The sequence below is a fragment of the Penicillium hordei genome (genome assembly GCF_028827395.1).
Source record: "Penicillium hordei strain IBT 12815 chromosome Unknown utg000004l_segment0_segment0, whole genome shotgun sequence".
NCBI classification, from domain to species: Eukaryota; Fungi; Ascomycota; class Eurotiomycetes; order Eurotiales; family Aspergillaceae; genus Penicillium; species Penicillium hordei.
The window spans coordinates 212,713-230,389 of NW_026623145.1; the positions used below are offsets into that span (position 1 = coordinate 212,713).

Below are 17,677 nucleotides of genomic sequence, written 5' to 3' on the forward strand. Positions count from 1 at the left end.
TCATCAGGAATCATTGCCCTGCTAAGTCTACATGCACTGCGAGTACCATTCACTGCCGTATTTACAGGTCCCACTTGCGCAAGTTGTGCTTCCAGTCCAGCCCGAGCCACCACATTGACCATATAGAGGGACCGCAGTACCGCCAGTACCGCCAGAACTCGCAGTAGTTGTGGTAGTAACAAAAGTAGTGGTAGTGGAAGTGGTAGAAGCTGTACCACCCAGAGCAGCCAATATACCCGCATAGGCGGGCTTCTTCACCAGGTTCGCATCCCAAGGACACGCATCACCCTGACCAGAGAATGTGCTAGGAACCCAAGAGTACTTGTCAGTGTAGTCCCAAATAGTAACTCCAACACACTTAGCGTTTGCCACACAAGCCGCAACGGTATTTTGGTAATCGGTCGACTGTTGGGTAAGCAAGGCAGCAGTTGACGGCAGAGTCATACGGATGTCGAGTTCAGTGTAGGCAACGTCGACACCTAGGGCTGTGAATGCGGCCAAGTTGGTAGCCTGCGCGCTCTGACTAGGTGTACTTCCGACAATGAAGTGTGCCTGTAGGCCGACGCCATCAATCTTGGCTCCATACTGCTGCACGAGCTTGACGATTCTTTGGGCACCTGTTGACTTGGAACCAGCTGATTCGATGTTGTAGTCGTTGTAGTAGAGCTTGGCATCTGGGTCTGCGGCAGCTGCAGTTGCAAACGCGATGGGAAGGTATGCCTCGCCGATGTATTGGTAGAAGATATTGTTACGATAGGTGCCGTCCTCGTTAAGGGCTAGTCATCCGTACATTAGCCACTTGATAATGATGATGATACCATTTGTTCCTAGATTCGGCACTGACCTTCGTTGGCAACATCCCACGCATAACATTTGCCTTTGTAGTGAGTCACGACGTTGGTGATGTGGTTCTTCATGGCGGCAAGCAGAGTCGCGTTGGTCCAGGAGCCGCTTGAGACTATTCACCAATTAGATCCAGATTCACACATTAAAAGACACGTTGTGCAACTATCAGAGAGAACAAAACATACCCCAGCTGGGCAATTGGCTATACCAAACCAGAGTATGGCATCGCAGCTTTTGGCCATTCGTAGCAGCAAGGTTGGCAATAACATCTCCTTTGGTATAGGAGAAGGTGTTTTGAGAGGGCTCGCTTGCATCCCACTAGCGACAATTAGCGAGGGTCTAAACAGCACGGCAAGGCTCACCCAACCTTCTGCGCATTGCCGGGAGTAATTTGACCAAAGTCATCTGTGTTGCTAAGTTGGGCAAGGTATGGAGCATCAGTCAACTCGGGGTTATCAGTGGCTGATCCGAAGTATAGCTTTCCCTTTGCAACGGCAGCGGTGTGTAAGCCGGCTCCTCGAGTCCTATTAAAACAAAGGGCATCAATCACTGTCAAAGTATGCTATGGATTGAAAGATAAAACCATACAGCTGAGGAAGAACACTGGCCAATGCCAGGGCAATAGTAGAGAAGTGAACCATGACAAGATAATCAACGCCAATGATTGAAGTGGATCACAATCTAGACTTGGAATGAGGAATGGAAAGGGATGAGCTTCTTTTATAGTCGGAGATAAACAGCGATAGCTAAATTGTCAGGGTCTTGCAAGTTCCAGGCCCCCGGCGCTAGGTAATTTCACATTTGACAACTTTGTGAACTTTGCCGGACCGACAGGCCGTGGCATAATTGTCGCGGCTTTTTGGAATAGCCAAATAGCCTTGATCTCTACTTAGTTAGATACCTGAAGATTATGAGCTCGTGCATGAAGTTTGTCACTTTAGCCAGGGAAATAGGCACGGGACGCGGTGCCACATGGTGAATAGGATAGAGAAACCAATAAAGAGACAGCGGAGCAAATTCCGTATCTTCTTCAGGGCCAAAAGAGGCGTTTTTCATATTTCTCCGTGAAGCCGAAAGAAAGAGACCGGGTAAATGCACCCTTCTCCGCTTCTACAAATCCGGGGAATCTTCAAGGCTGTCGATCAACTCTTTTTCCCTTTCGACTTCCTGTACATCTTGGCTACCTAGGTAACCTTGGAAGTACAGTATTGTCGAATCAGAATCAGAATGAGGTTGGTGATTCAGATATGTCCCCCACAATGCTCATTCAGGCTAGACGGGTGTACATCCCCTCTTTTGGATAATTGAACCTACATTGGCGCTCTGCACACACCATGTAATCATAGATTGCGATTTACACCGTACGTTCAAGGTCATTCAAATAACAGCTATGACTAATCTGGGCCAATGGATGATTTCACTTCAGCCTTGGATATGTTGGATTATGATCAGTGGTGGGACCTCTTGTTCCCAGGGACATTTCCCGCCTATGATATCTATAAAAATCTGAAAATGCATCTATGTACGCAAGACTGGCGCTTTTAAGGGGTATCAGGGACTTTATAACATGTTGCTCTGTGGTAGGACCAGAGCAGAGCGTTAAGAGTGGTTAGGGACCACTGTTGCAGCCAAATCCAGACTGCCAGGTCGATGGACAGGAGTCTTGGTAGGCAACACTCCTCCCATGGGTGTGATGATTTTGTGGACGCGAATTCCACAGAGATCCACGGGATGGGTTGAAAGTTGGGCAGTGGGCTTGGTATTAATGAGATACCGCTCAGCCAGTCTTCCGCGTCTTCATCTCTGCGATGTATTTACCGGTCTTGGAGAGAGGCACGATATGGATACTGACAAGCTCATCCACAACCTCGACCTTACCCCCGGAGAGAATTTGCAACAAAGGCAGCTTCTTGCCAGCTTTGATCAAACCACCAGAGACAGTCTGCATGAAGCATTCAACACCTTCGGGAGTGTATTCCTTCTTGGTGTCCCAAGGAAGGGGGAAGATGTAATTCAAATGGTCCTCAATAGCGTTCATCTCCGAGAACGACTTGATGAAGTCTGACTGGGCGTCCATGGGGTAGAGGAAAACGGCCGGGAACTCAATTGTGCTCTCCGGCGAGAGAGGATCAGGGACGAGGCGGATCTTTGCATCTTCCATATCAGGAGGTTGGTCGGTTTTGCGGGTTCTGATCTGACGGGCGCGCAGAGCTGTGCTGAGGACCATATTCTGCTTGCGCAATTTCTCTTCTTCGGCCTTCTTCCTCGCGGCAGCACGCTCCAAAAGGGCCTTGCGCTCGGCAATCTTCTTGGCAGATTCTTTAAGAGCCTTACTTTCTGGGTCAATTGCCAATCCTCGGGCTGCAGCATCTTCAGCCTCGGCGACTTTGTCCAACTTGAAGAGTGCCAAGGAGGAGCGATAGAAGGCCTTCACGTTTTTGGGGTTGAACTTGAGGGCGGCAGCACAGTCGAGAGTACAAGAACGGTAGTTTCCTGCACAGGAAATATATTAGCCAATGTCCCGTATGGCCAGGAAGATAAAACATACCTAGCTCCAAGTTGCACAATGCTCGGTTGATGTGTGACGCTTCCTCCAATTTGCGCAGCAGTGCCGCCTCTTCCTCAGGATCTTCAGGCTTCTCCCACTTATCCTCCTTTGCGTTAATAACAGCAATAGCCTTTGTGTAGAACTCTTTAGCGTCAATCCACTTGAGTTCCTGCACGGCTTCATTGCCTTGTCCCTTGAAGGTATTTGCAACCTCACCCCTGGTACCTTCATTCTGCAGAGCCTGGAGGGCATCTAAGAGAACGTTTTCACCCTCTGTAAACCGATATATATTAGTCAAATCAAACAATTATATCCAAGCAATGATCCGACGTACTCTCATCGCCCGCATTCTCAATATCGGTCATGAACAGAGGAGTCTTATTCATCATTGCCATCAACTCCTCCGGGGTATGCGACTGGATAGCCGCGATAGCGGGCGGGAGTTCAGGCGCATTGGGATCGGTCTGGCGCGCCTTCAGTGCTTCCTCGTTGATCGGGAAGGGAATTTCGTTTGTAGGAGCGAAGGCATCAAACCCGGGCTGGGGTAGGCCCTGGGCGACCTCGGGAGGAGCCTTGTTGAGGTCGAGCGACTCATCAAAATCATCTGGAAGTTCTTCGACGCGTGACATCTTGTAGGTTTGTCACAGGAAAATGTATTTTGCTCTCGGAGAATTGGAGATCGTCCAAATGCTTAGAAATGATGCCCGCAATGCAAACGGTGCAAACAGGAGGGGGTCCCCATCGACCCTAAGCCCTATTACCGGATTAGTCAGGCTGGAAATGAGATCCAAAGATGTAAGATTTATTTCGAAAGGAATCGAAAGAAGATAAGCGATTATAAGAAGATTGTTGGGTTTAAGATTATCGAAATCTTTCCACGATGCACTGGGACGTTTCTAAGTCGGATAACCGCATGTGGAGAAATAGATACATGCCCGAGGCCACAACTTTTCATACTCCTTGGCTATCATTCTATCAACTTGCTGCTGTTAAGTTATATTCCACTATCTATGCATATTTGTGCATATTTGCTTCACTGTTGGTATCGTTCTATCAAAACTCTCTTATAACAGGAAACAAGGACATACACCACACTGTTTGATACATGAGGTACTCTACTGAGCAATGACATACTACCTAGTAGACAGTCCGGACATCTTAATTCTGATCTTGCATACTACCCCTCACAACCGACAACTCCACGGACAGTTGAATCGCATACCTCCTTAGCCCTGTGACAGGACAGACCTCCGCACACCGGAGGCCATGTCATCGGTGAAAGCCCGACCAAACACCAAATGAAACCCCGCATCAATCGGGTTGAAGACCGACTTCCGACATAGGCCATATATAGTCTTGGGTGCCAGGAGTATGAGGATAATCCGATTTACCCCAGATAAACCTTTGTAGCAAGAAATACCATATCATTATGGCGAAAAACTTCAATATCCTCGTCCTACCTGGGGATGGCATCGGTCCTGAGGTCATGGCCGAAGCCGTTAAGGTTCTCAAGGCCTTTGAGACCCCTCAACGCAAGTTTGAACTGCGCCAGGAGTTGATTGGTGGTTGCAGCATTGATGCCCATGGCAAGTCTGTCACTGAAGAAGTCAAACAGGCAGCTCTAGACTCAGACGCAGTGCTCTTCGCTGCAGTTGGCGGTCCGAAATGGGACAACCAACGTCGTGGTCTTGATGGACCCGAGGGAGGACTACTCCAACTGCGCAAGGCTATGGATATCTATGCAAACCTACGCCCGTGCTCTTCTACCTCGCCGAGTGCCTCCATCGCCAAGGAGTTCAGCCCATTCAAGCACGATGTTATCGAAGGAGTTGATTTTGTTGTGGTGCGGGAGAACTGTGGAGGTGCCTATTTTGGCCGCAAGGTTGAAGAAGAAACATACGGTGGGCTGAGCTGAGATTCAGTTGATTGAACAGCAATCTAACTTTTTCTTCTACTCCAGCAATGGATGAATGGGGCTACTCCGAAGCCGAGATCCAACGAGTTACCCGTCTATCTGCCGAAGTGGCACTGCGACACAATCCACCTTGGCCTTTGATCTCACTGGACAAGGCAAATGTACTAGCTTCTTCGCGACTCTGGCGCCGGGTAGTGGACAAGACCATGGCAGCTGAGTACCCGCAAGTGAAATTGGTACACCAGCTGGCAGACTCTGCATCACTGATTCTAGCAACGAACCCGCGGTCCTTAAATGGTGTTATCCTGGCTGACAACACCTTCGGCGACATGATCTCCGATCAAGCTGGGTCTATTGTGGGTACTCTGGGTGTGTTGCCGAGTGCCAGTCTCAATGGTCTGCCTGGTGATAAGACGTTGAAGACACGACCTTACGGGCTGTACGAGCCTACACATGGATCTGCTCCGACGTAAGTGCCAGAACTATGACAAGAACCCCTGTTCTAACTTTTTTATAGCATTGCGGGACAAAACATTGCCAATCCAGTTGCAATGATCCTCTGCGTTGCGCTTATGTTCCGATACTCTTTGGGCATGGAAGATGAGGCTAGACGTGTAGAGGATGCGGTGCGCAAGGTGCTGGACTCAGGGCTTCGGACGCCTGACCTTGGGGGTAAGGCTGGGACTAGAGAAGTTGGTGATGCGATTGTATCTGCACTATAGATAGTATCCAGGAGTGGAAGATAGGAATGGCCATACCAATGGTCGAACCACATGAATCACACCGATCAATGAATCTCACCTTGACAAAGAAAGAATACGATCAAAGCCAATGTTTGTTAGCTGAAAACTGGGGTGGAAAGAAAAAGACTTACCTACAAACTCACCTGATTTCATAATCCTTTCAAGTTTATAACACCCTCTGAGATTTACATTCTTCTTCCTTTCTTATTCCTCTTCATGCCTGAAACTTTCATACCCCCAGAGAGTCCAAGAGAAGAGAGCCCACAAGAACAGTCTCCGACGAGAAACAGAGCACTCAGCATGTCATCTGAAAAGCCAACAATCTCATCCGAAAAACGGACCACCTCAACGATACCGGCGATGGCACCAGAGCATCCAAGCCAGCAACCAAACACACCAGGATCCTGTGCTCTCCGTCTTGAGAACCTAGAAGGACAAACCTCCACCACAAAAGGCGAGCTGATGGCATCAGTCGCAGCAGACATCTGCGCAACCTTCATAAGCATCGCCAGGTACTCTGAAGAAGGCACACTGCAAGCACAGCACACTAGGGTAATCGACAAGGTGATCCAGACAATCCGCGACACAGATGTGAAGCAGCGACACTTGCTGGATCGACATGTTCGTCGACTTCGCAAAGAGAGGGCCTTGATCCGGAAGAACTATTCGCGACTGGCAGGTCAGGCAGATACGTTGGGTCGGGCATATCTGACGAAGATGCGGAAGTTGAGCACCTCGCTGCGAGAGGCACGAGGGGAAGTCGCACGCCTACAAAATGAGCGGGATATGCTGCGAGCTTGCTTGAAGAAGAACTTACCCGAAGATGCTTCGAATGACAATGTCGATGGCAGGGGGGGGGATATCGATGGAGAATATGAGATTGTGAAGAGTGACGATGGAAGCTTGGAAGTATGAAGGAGGAAGGGTTTTGATTTCGGTCAGATTTTTCTCACATCTATGGGGGTTTCTTTGTTTTATTTGTCTTCATTGTTCTCTATGATTTCTTTGATCTCTTCCTTTCCTTTGAGCTTTCATGGAAACCCGTTTACACTTGCAGCTTTCCTTTGGCCCTGACTTGTTAGGGCAAAAGAGATCTGCCTTTGTCAAATATGACTCATTTCAATTGTACCTTGCAAATAATATACTAAACAACCTTGGAAGACTCGGATTTGCCTATCAATATGAGTGCAACATGAGTGCAATATCCGAACTGCAAAGTCGGCGTATGAGTTCCGAGGTCTGGATCGGCATTTGATGGGCGAATGTGACTTTGTAACGTATTTTCCGGTTGTCTCAGTGGACTTATAAGGTGATAACCACTTAAAATGGCAAATCCAGATCGGAACTGGACAATCCAATCGGAAATTGCAAGAATTGCAAGAATCACAGATCATAAGGAAGTGTTCAGGTCCAACCTCGGCATCTTCAATAGGCGCAGGCTGATTCGGCCCGCGGATCCACCGACTTCTCATGTGGAAAGTCCGGGGTCTTTCGGTTCATCTTTTCCTGTTCTTTTTCTTTTTCTCTTTTCTTTTCTCATTCTGATCTTCAGTCCTTTCACTCAACCCTCTGCAAAACCATCTCGAAGCCGGCGTTGAGTTTGCTCGATTTTCTCCCGATAAACATACCCCGGACCGCGTTATCGGCCGATACCCGACAATGAGCACCCACGACTATGACGCCGTCCGCAAGGACATTGCCGATATCCTGAAGAAGCCCGGCTATGATGATGGCAGTGCAGGGCCCGTGTTCGTCCGACTCGCATGGTAAGTAAATGGGATCCTTGAAGCCTTATCGTTTTCCCGGTCGGGGCTCCCCAGATCAACGGCGATAAGCCCTTGTCAACATAATGTCACTGACAACGATTTCGCAAACAGGCACTCATCTGGCACATATGATGCCGAATCCGACACCGGTGGTTCCAACGGAGCCGGCATGCGATACGAAGCAGAGGGTGGCGATCCCGCCAACGCTGGTCTGCAGCACGGACGCGCATTCCTAGAGCCGATTAAAGAGAAGCACCCCTGGATCACGTACTCGGATCTGTGGACACTGGCCGGCGTAGTGGCGATCAAGGAGATGGGCGGCCCCGATATCCCCTGGCAAGGCGGACGAACAGATTTGATCGGCGAGACCAAGTTGCCGCCACGAGGACGTCTGCCGGACGGAGCCCAGGGCGCCGACCACCTGCGGTTCATCTTCTACCGCATGGGTTTCAACGATCAGGAGATCGTAGCGCTGACGGGCGGACACAACCTTGGCCGATGCCACGGCGACCGTAGTGGATTCGAGGGTCCGTGGGTGACGAACCCTACGCGATTCTCAAACTCTTTCTTCAAATTGTTGCTCCAGCTTGACTGGAAGCCTCGCAAGATGGCGTCGGGTAACACCCAGTTTGTGTATGAGGATCCCGATGCCGAGGAGGATGAGGAGCCCTTAATGATGTTGCCAACTGATATGGCGCTCTCCACGGATCCGGTATTTGCCCCATGGGTTAAGCGGTATGCTGAGGATAGGGAGTTGTTCTTCGATCACTTCGCCAAGGTGTTTGCCAAGTTGATTGAACTTGGTATCCGGCGTGATGCTCAGGGTACGGTGACCAACACTGACGGCACTCTTGGTGGGTATGTGTCGGCACCGAAGAAGAGCAACACTGCTACAGGTCCGCCCAGAGCGCGTCTGTAGAGTGACATCTTTTTCTTTGTTTTTTGGCTTGTTTTTTTATATTTTTTTGGATTAATTCCCCACTGCGTTAGTAAACCTGGGACTGCAGAGTGCAGGATTCGGACGTGTAAATAGATCATAGATCATAAATCATAGAATGTGATAAAGATAACTGATGACTGTTAGTATGTACATTCTGTAGTTATTGTGAAATTGTAACATGAAATAGAAAAGAGGGAAAAAGGGGAAATCCCTCAAGTCTGGGGTAGAGACTGCGGGGAAACGGTCACGGCTATATCGGGTATAATACTATGCTAGTATGGATGTATACGTTGTTCATGGGTATTAAGTATTCAAATGAGTACTTATGACTGTAGAAAGGTCTTACCATATGTACTACAAATGTACTACACATGTACTAACTAGTTAGCCAAGTACTCGTGTTATACTCGGGCCTCGGGTATATCAAATAAGAGCCCGCTGATTGGCAGATGGCCATGTTGACTAGTATCAATAGTATTATACTTGTGTATGTGTATATTGAATCTTATTAAATAAATTGGAGACAAAATAGAATAATAACATAAATCATGACAATTCTGCATCATCGGCATCATCGGCATCATCGGCATCACTACCAGGTCTCCAAGTTGGATCGGTGTTTTTCTTCTTCGAATTCCTCAATCCAGCTCTTCTTGATACCCTCGGCTTCGCCTCTTGTTGTTTCATCTGTTCATCCTTTTGTGTTCGCTGTTTATAATATTCCTCTCTCGTCCGTTTCGGGTCTTTCTTCTGTACCACCTTTTCACTCTTATCTTCTTCCTCTTTCTTCTTTTCGAGTTCTTTTTGCTTCTTCCGCTCCTCTTTTCTCTTCTTCTTCTCAAGTTCCTCTTGCTTTTTCCGTTCCTCTCCCCTTTTCCGTTCAAATAGGTCCTGTTTCCTTTGCATCTCGGCATTCTTTCGGTTAATTTCGTCCTCTTTCTCCCCTTCCTCATTGTTCTCATCTAGATCACTAAATCTCATCCTTGAGTTGAATCCATGCGCCTTCTCTGTACGCAGGGCCTGCTTCTCTCTTGGATTTAGGGCCTGCTTCGAAAGAGCGTAGTTTTGCATCGCTGACCTCTTCAGTCCATTACCATGCCTATTGCGGAAGAGTCGGCTTCGAAGCTCAGGAATAGTCTCTGCATCTGGCATGGTAATATCTGACCACTCAGTGCCCTTGCCCCGGCGATTGCCCAGTTCGGGCGACTGGGGTGACATAGGTAGCTCGGGGAAGTCCAGAGCTCCTTCCTCGCTGGGTAAACCCGAAGGCCACATATCAGGATTTGGAGGGAGCCAGCGTGGACTCTCCATCATCGACCTGAACAGATGATTCTTGTTTGTATTCTCAGTTGGGTCTTGGTCACTACCCGATGGGTCACCAAGTCCATTCACATCAAAGAATGAGGTCAAGTCAAATTCCGGAGGTGTGTGGGTCGAGTAAAGTGATGGATCAAGGAGCGATGGGTCAATGACCAATGGATCAAGAAGCGCCGGGTCAATGTGCATAGGTGCCAGAGGGGGTGTAGCAGTCTGTGCAGCGGCTGGGTTGGGGGATGTTCGCGCTGTTGCCCATCCGGGGTTGAAATTGCTGAATCGTTCACCATTGTGTGAAAGTATACGAGGCCATGACTCGCGCTGCAATGGAGGAGTTGATCGCTCCCAAGGGATATGTTCTTCGAGAACGTTCTTGTTCTCGCTTAGGCAATTACCCAACTCAAGCATCGCGTTGGTGGCCTTGGCCAAAAGTTCGTTGGTGGGATTCATGATTCGTTCATAGAAAAGGAGCGGAATAGCGTGATGGCTGACCCATTCAGTGGGTACTTTTTCTTCACGTTGAAACGCTGGGATTCCACCGACGATCACCGCGGAATTGACTTGGCTGTCGTACATCATGATATTCCCATCATCTTTCTCGCCTCGTATCGTATCCGTCCAAAACAAACGAGCATGGGACTCGTTGTTATAGATGCCGCCAAGCCAACGATAGTGTGCGACCTGTTGCTTGTCCTCATAGTCTATGTAATTGAATTTGAGATTCTCCGTGTGATTTCGGATTCGAGTCTTGAGATCAGAGGTTACCACCAGACGCAGCGGGAGTTGACCGATCTTTCGTTCTCCAGTGACTCCCGTCGGGTCACCACACTTATCGCACTTGAAAGACTTTCGTGGGTAGAAACATCGCTCGATCAACACTTGTAGATCTACACCGTTTTCATCGCCCGGTAGGTAGCCAGGTAAAATGCACGATCCTTGATGGGAGTTGTAGAATGGAAGCGCGTACTGGCATTTGCAAGGAGTCACTCGCTCAACATGGAAATAGCGGAATTGAGCGAAGCTTCTCGTGGCCACCGACCAAACCGCCCAAGGAGGAATCGGTTGTCCCATTTTCAAGCCGCTTGAGCCATCGATAAACATACGGAGCCACTCATCACGCACAAATATAGAAGTCCTATCGTCGAAGGTCTCCCAGCTCGCCATTGTCACTTCGATGAATGCTTTTTCGATATCTTTGAACTCCGCTGCTCGATTGTTTGCACGATCTATCTTGGTGCAACCAGCATCGAGTAGCATTGCCGCCACAATAACAGCATCTGTTGCACAAGACATTGAATCCCAGATAGGGCCGCGGCCCCGAACCGGAAATACAGGGCCATTTGGATCCCAATCAAAGGTCAATGGCGACAACTTTACATTTGCCGTGGTGGGGAATGATCCAAGTTTTAGCGAGAGAATATCCTTGTAAGACTGGGCGGTCCGGTGGCGAATAGGCTTTTCAATAGACGGAATGGTGGGATCGCGGTCTAAATCAGCATACGCGATCTGCATCACAGCTCGTTCCACAGCGTCCGTAATCTCTCGAGCGTCAATTGGACCTAAAGGTTTCGGGACAAGGGGGCTCAATTGGTGCCTTCCAATGGGAGCCACTGTATGGGACGGTGCCAGACCAGGCGTCCAGGTGAAAGTTGTGATATCATCAGCAGCAAAGACGGGCTCTTGAAACGGTGGAGTTGGGGAACGAGGGCGACCTCGGTAAGCAGGGGCACCGGGTGAAATTTGTCTCGAGCGCTTGCGATGGGGTAGCCTGTCTCCGTCTGAATCCCGTTTTTGGCCTGGTGCAGGGCCTGTTATCTTCTTGCCTGGCGGGTCGGTCAATGAAAAAGCCGGTGCAAATTGGACTCCTGGGTTCATGTGATGCAACAGATGTATATGGAGGATTTCCTCTTGTTGCTCGGTGAGTGTAGGCGCCGGAGGTGGTGGAGGTGGGGGTGGTGTGTGCAAGCTGTCAACTGAGTACATATATTGTTGAATAAGGTAGTCGGGCATGTCTGGTGGCGCGTCATGAGGACGTATATATGCATTCAAGATACGTGTGCTCACATCCGGAGGAGTATTGTACCACCTACTGAGTGGCTTTGGGCGTGGATTGAGGTCGTATCGCAAGAGTCGTGGTCCAGTATCTCGGTTAACATTGAGCATATCTAACCAAGTCTTCGGCCGATGGCGTTCTTGCATGTAGTATATCAGTTTGAACAGAAGTGTCTGTTGAGTTTTGAGATTTGGCTTCTTTCTCGTTGTCATGGTGGTCCTAGTTGGTTCATCATAATGCACTCCCCAGAAGTAATGCTTCATCAACACTTGCACCTGTGGGAGCTTCAAGGAACGACTATGACCCGATGCAACAGCTCTAAACTTGACATTGAAATGTTCCCAGTCACCAGGCGGATTAGGAAGACGGGTCAAATCGTAAAGAGGTAAAGGTGGAGGTGGGTGTTCGAGGTCCTCCGCCTTCGATGGGAAATCCGAAAGGGGAGGAATCTCGAGCGGAGAGAAATTATTCATCACGATAAGCTGAGAGTTAAGGAACCTGAAAATCTGCCACAATGGGCTCAATAAAGAGCAATATCCTAATATTGGGGTGTCCTATATTGGTCTGAGGAGGTTGGAAACTATGAACCAAAGGCCGAAACGGTGCGAACCAAGTGCTTTAATGACAACGAGAGGGATTCATTGTCCAACATGCTAGGTTGAATGTCACCTTTATCAACCGAAAGAAATAGAGTGGCATATTGTAGATGGTAAGCACGAGATGAAAGAACACGCCGAGCGCCCTGAATCGAATACCCATGGTAGCACCCTGTTTCTTGACGGACAAAGCATTTGAATGCCAAACAAGGTATAGGGCCAGGACAGCATGAGCATGGGATATTCTATATTTGTCACATTAGCTCATATGGTCGAGATCAAGTCGAGAGGATATCAAAGAACAGAATAAAAATAGAAAGGCACCTCTGATATCAACAACAGTGGGTGGGGTTCTGGGGTTCATTGAACAAAACAAAGAACATAAATTATCAAATCCCGGGGCAACATAGACCAGGGCTCCAGATCCAGCGCAGTTCGAGGATATTGTGGCCATGTTGGTATCTTGTTTAACTATGAGTAAACCTCACCCGAGTCTAGAAATGACCATCAAACTACGTCAGTGGTCAATGTCGAGGCAGAAATCCCTAATATTTCCCGCAAAGCAAGAAATTTGGCAGCCTCTGGTCTGGAAAAACGAGCCAAAAAAAATGTATGGGCCTGCGAGTGCCGATAGACTTAGAGACGAGATCGAATCGCTCAATCAAAGATTGAAAAAAGAAATATAAAAACATGGGTCAAAGGAATGACAGTGCTACAGGGCAAATTAATATGGGACTGATGAAAGATTGCTCAAAGCACAAAGAGACACTTTGACAGTGGCTGATAACTCCAAGAATTGGGTTCGTCACAGTTTCATGTCGAGGACGAGGAAAACAAAGCTCGTTTTGTCAGGGCTTGGGGTAAGATACGCGTAAATAACAGATCAAATTACCTGAATCTAACACTGGAATTTACAGTCATGTGATTTCACATGATCTGCTTTAAAAACTAGCCACTTTGGGCCTAGCGCCTAACAAGCGAGCCCTCGTCCAAATAAGGTTAGCGCCCCAATTACCCGATCCCACAAGCAAAGTCACATACGTTGGACTTCCTCTCTCCATCCCTCTGTCGACAACCCATCGCGATCCTCGCCCATCGCCCATCATGTGTACGTGACGACCCCTCCTTTCAGTCTGAGAGCATTATATGATATACAACCACGAATTTGCCCAAAAAAAAGAAAAGCAGGAAGCGGTGGCAGAGACAGCGGTTCTCGAAATTGGATGTTGGCTAACATGGAAATTTGCCGATAACAGCGCTCGTGACCGGCGAGAAGACGAACTTCCAGTTCATCTTGCGTCTGCTCAACACCAATGTTGACGGCAAGCAGAAGATCATGTACGCGCTGACCCAGATCAAGGGTGTCGGTCGCCGTTACTCCAACCTGGTCTGCAAGAAGGCCGATGTCGACCTCACCAAGCGGTACGTTCACCACAACCCCCATCGAATACACAATCATTCCCATCCGTTTGTTATTGGGGGAAACGCTGGAAAGAGAGAATGGAGCAGTTTGGACCTGAAACCGACACGGAATATCGCACAACCAATCGCACAAATATCACAGGACCGTCAAAGCTGACAAGACACTTTCTATAGTGCTGGTGAGCTCACCACCGAAGAGCTCGAGCGTATCGTGACCATCCTCCAGACCCCTACTCAGTACAAGATCCCTTCGTGGTTCCTCAACAGACAGCGCGACATCACCGATGGCAAGGACACCCAGGTTGTCTCCAACGGTCTCGACTCCAAGCTCCGTGAGGATCTCGAGCGCCTCAAGAAGATCCGCTCCCACCGTGGTCTGCGTCACTACTGGGGCCTCCGTGTCCGTGGTCAACACACCAAGACCACTGGCCGCCGCGGTCGCACCGTCGGTGTCAGCAAGAAGAAGGGCTAAATTATTCTGTTCGTTTTTTTGCCGGGGGTTCTTGGAGGGATTCCGTTATTTCCGGTGTGTTTCTATGGGCACTCGTGGGATCTTTTCCCGGCTGCCAAAAAATTGAAAATGAACCATATCAATGAAATGAACCGATCTCTTCGATTTACTTTGCTCTTGGCCGTGGATTATATGGGATCATCTGTGGATCAACTTGCCTACTCGATGATCCTGTCTGAATCCTCGGCCCTCGTAGGGTAGAATATCCGGCAAGGCTCCATGGTATACTTCGGGGAATACATTGCTGTGGGGTTGGATGTCCTAGACCATCGGTGTGGGACAAGGCCTAAGCCATCGATTAACAACTATGGGGTACTGGGGTTAATATAATTTCATATACGCCTATCACGAACACCCGCACTTCCAAGGTTGTATATATCCATACTTGCTAGGTACACTACACCCAATATGTACACCAATCTCAACGACCTAAGAATAGTCAACCTCTTATGCGGCCTTACGTTGTCTTTTTTTTTTGGCAGTTTTGTTAAGTCTTTTTCAAGGTGTTAAGGCTTAAATGAGCAAAACTACCTTCCTATAACCTTCGCTTTTACTCGATGCTGAAGTCTATCCAAGATTGATTAAATTCAGAGTTGCCTAGATATATATACTAAACAAAAGCTAAATCACCAAAAATCAGCAGGAAAACAGACGATACCGACCTCGGTGGTATGCGGCCTTTCTGAATTTCCCAGAGGATCAGGTGTCAAGTTGTGCTAAAATAGCCAGTCACAAGTTCAATAACACGCAGTGCGATAAATTCATCAACGCATTGTATCATAGAGCAACGTGGTCGAGTGTTTAGAACCACTCGCCACCGATCCAGCGGTTGAAGAACTCCAGGCCAGACTCAGGCTGGTCCATGGGTACCATGTGGCCACCACCGAAGATACGCATGAAGGTGAAGTTACCGTGGGACTTGATCTGGCCGATCTTCTTGCCAACGTGCTCGTTCTGCACAATCTTGAGGTCCCCAAGCTCGGCGGAAGCGAACTCCTTCTGGCCAGGCCACTCAAGAGCCTCAGACCAGGCCTTGTTGCCAAGCCAGTTGCAGATGAAGTCAGCATCACCGGCGTAGATTAGAACGGGGATCTGCTCGAGGAGACCGGGCACGAGACGGTGGTAAGGCTTGAACCAATCGCCATTGAAGAGGAAGTTACGGTTGATGTCGAAGTTGCATGAATCGTAGCCATCAACCTCAGCACCGACAGCCTCACGCACACTCTCCTGGCCAAGGTACTCGCTAACGTAGCCCAGGCCCTTGTAGCACAGGTTGCTCTCGTCCTCACACTTGCCGCGAACATCGTAAACGTTCTGTCCGGTGCGCTGGTAGGGGCCAAGCATGGCGTTGTTGCAGTAGATCGAGGCTGGAACGCAAACCCAGGGGCTCTCACTGTTGTAGCAGGACTGGATCATGCTTTGGCAGCGGGACAGCGCATTGTCCATGGACTGGCAGGTGCTTTCATCTAGAACAGCGGGGTAACCACCCTCACCACACGCCATGGGGCGGTAGTACCCGTACTGAGTAAGACCGTCGGTGAGACCGTTTCCAATGAGAACAGACTTGAGGTTGATGTTGCGCTTCTTGTGGGAGAGAATCTCCGAAGCCATGACAGGGATGTAGTGGCCAGCGTATGACTCGCCAGCAATGTGGAAGTCCTGCTTAGCGTACTCGGGGAATTGCTTGAAGAACAATGTGAGGAGAGCATAGACGTCCTTGCCAGCAGCAACAGTGTCACTGACGGAGGAGCCGCTGTAGGAGTAGCCGACATTGATGGGTTGGTCCAGGAAGATCACGGAGGCATTGTTGTTCCATGAAAAATCATTGTAAATAGGCTTGATATTAGCACCGATGGAGCTGGGTCCAAGTTCCATGAAAAGTCCGGTGAGGGACGAGCAGCCGGGACCGCCGTTCAGCCACAGGACAACGGGGTCGTTCTTGGGGTCATTGCGAGATTCGAAGAACCCTTTCAGATGTTAGATAAACTATAAATAAATGAACATATTGTTTCTAAACTCACAGTAGAACAGGTGCTTGTCGTTCTCGTTGTCATCCAGGTAACCACTGTACTGCTTCACGCCGGGATCGATGCCGAGGGCACTGGGGTCAACCTTCTTGGCGCGAAGGTTGTAGGCCTCCAGCCTGCCGTCAACCTCACGCTCCTTGGTACCCTCGACACCAGAGACCCAGATGTCTTGGACTTCCGCACCACTGACATGATAATCCCAGTGCGAGTCAGGACGGCGGGTGTGCTTCTTGGGCAGGGAAAGCAAAGGAGCGCTCTCCATAGATTCCGGGAAGTAGTTAGAGACTTCCTCCCAGAGCTGACGAGCCTCACTAGAGAGAGACTTGAACTGGTCCTGGAGGTGCTGCAGGGGCTTGAATGCATCCGCACCCTGTTGGACTATGTTCTCCGCATGCTCACTGTGAGCTCCGAGGACCTGCTGGACGGACGGGGAGGCGGCCGAAGCAGCTCCCACCAAGAGAGTGGCGGAAAGGACTCTCATTGCAAAGTGTGTTTGGATTTCACAGCAAGAATGATGCTAATGATGAGTTGGCGATGAAGAGCGGGTACCTTGGGGTCTGGAGTCAGGCACCTCTTATCAGTAACTGTTTGCAGGAATGGCTTTCAAAAATAAGGAAAAGGAAGAGAAATCAATCACTTACAATTTGAAGATACCACAAGATACTTGATAATTGAAATAAAGTTGAGGGGTTCGAAGAAGCAAGACGGTGATGCCCTGGCTTGTGAGATGAGGAGAAGCAGGTCCCTTGGGCCGATGACGCCGGGGACAGTCGATAAGACGAGACGGCTGGGCCAATCAGATGACCCCAAGGGGCTCGAGACCCCATGATCGGATGAGTCAGTGTAAGTCACGGGATTCCAAGGTTCCAAGGTTATAAGCGGCACGAGCATGTCGACTAAGCCTTTTTCGGTAAGATTTCCCTTCGATCTTGACGGGGTGTCAAACTGAAAACATACCATCGCTGCATTTTGTACTCCGTTTTCTTTTTCTTACTG

General features: G+C 49.1%; 8 protein-coding genes across 8 annotated transcripts; 4 read left to right on the forward strand and 4 right to left on the reverse strand.

Annotated features, from left to right (window-relative positions):
* Positions 1–27: 27 nt before the first annotated feature.
* On the reverse strand, positions 28–1,487 carry N7537_007366 (putative endo-1,4-beta-xylanase; the record flags this gene model as incomplete). Its single annotated transcript, XM_056898423.1, has 5 exons — positions 28–776; positions 845–958; positions 1,032–1,164; positions 1,214–1,370; positions 1,435–1,487. The coding sequence occupies 5 exons, from the start codon at positions 1,485–1,487 to the stop codon at positions 28–30; spliced, it is 1,206 nt and encodes a 401-aa protein (XP_056750499.1).
* Positions 1,488–2,623: 1,136 nt separating this feature from the next.
* Positions 2,624–4,023, reverse strand: N7537_007367 (HSP70/90 family co-chaperone CNS1; the record flags this gene model as incomplete). The annotated part of the gene is made up of 3 exons (XM_056898424.1): positions 2,624–3,339; positions 3,395–3,667; positions 3,729–4,023. 3 exons carry the CDS (start codon positions 4,021–4,023, stop codon positions 2,624–2,626), a joined length of 1,284 nt encoding a protein of 427 aa, XP_056750500.1.
* Positions 4,024–4,823: 800 nt separating this feature from the next.
* On the forward strand, positions 4,824–6,031 carry N7537_007368 (3-isopropylmalate dehydrogenase; the record flags this gene model as incomplete). Its single annotated transcript, XM_056898425.1, has 3 exons — positions 4,824–5,295; positions 5,355–5,778; positions 5,827–6,031. The coding sequence occupies 3 exons, from the start codon at positions 4,824–4,826 to the stop codon at positions 6,029–6,031; spliced, it is 1,101 nt and encodes a 366-aa protein (XP_056750501.1).
* A 321-nt stretch (positions 6,032–6,352) lies between these two features.
* N7537_007369 (uncharacterized protein) lies at positions 6,353–6,967 on the forward strand (the record flags this gene model as incomplete). The annotated part of the gene is made up of 1 exon (XM_056898426.1): positions 6,353–6,967. The coding sequence occupies one exon, from the start codon at positions 6,353–6,355 to the stop codon at positions 6,965–6,967; it is 615 nt and encodes a 204-aa protein (XP_056750502.1).
* A 744-nt stretch (positions 6,968–7,711) lies between these two features.
* N7537_007370 (peroxidase) lies at positions 7,712–8,737 on the forward strand (the record flags this gene model as incomplete). Its single annotated transcript, XM_056898427.1, has 2 exons — positions 7,712–7,818; positions 7,930–8,737. The coding sequence occupies 2 exons, from the start codon at positions 7,712–7,714 to the stop codon at positions 8,735–8,737; spliced, it is 915 nt and encodes a 304-aa protein (XP_056750503.1).
* Positions 8,738–9,304: 567 nt separating this feature from the next.
* N7537_007371 (uncharacterized protein) lies at positions 9,305–12,598 on the reverse strand (the record flags this gene model as incomplete). Its single annotated transcript, XM_056898428.1, has 1 exon — positions 9,305–12,598. One exon carries the CDS (start codon positions 12,596–12,598, stop codon positions 9,305–9,307), a length of 3,294 nt encoding a protein of 1,097 aa, XP_056750504.1.
* Positions 12,599–13,675: 1,077 nt separating this feature from the next.
* N7537_007372 (40S ribosomal uS13 domain-containing protein) lies at positions 13,676–14,756 on the forward strand (the record flags this gene model as incomplete). The annotated part of the gene is made up of 3 exons (XM_056898429.1): positions 13,676–13,829; positions 13,978–14,143; positions 14,318–14,756. Coding segments are annotated over 3 exons (618 nt in total), but the record flags the coding sequence as incomplete, so codon positions are not given.
* Positions 14,757–15,455: 699 nt separating this feature from the next.
* On the reverse strand, positions 15,456–17,162 carry cp3 (carboxypeptidase C PRC1; the record flags this gene model as incomplete). The annotated part of the gene is made up of 2 exons (XM_056898430.1): positions 15,456–16,621; positions 16,676–17,162. 2 exons carry the CDS (start codon positions 17,160–17,162, stop codon positions 15,456–15,458), a joined length of 1,653 nt encoding a protein of 550 aa, XP_056750506.1.
* Positions 17,163–17,677: the final 515 nt, after the last annotated feature.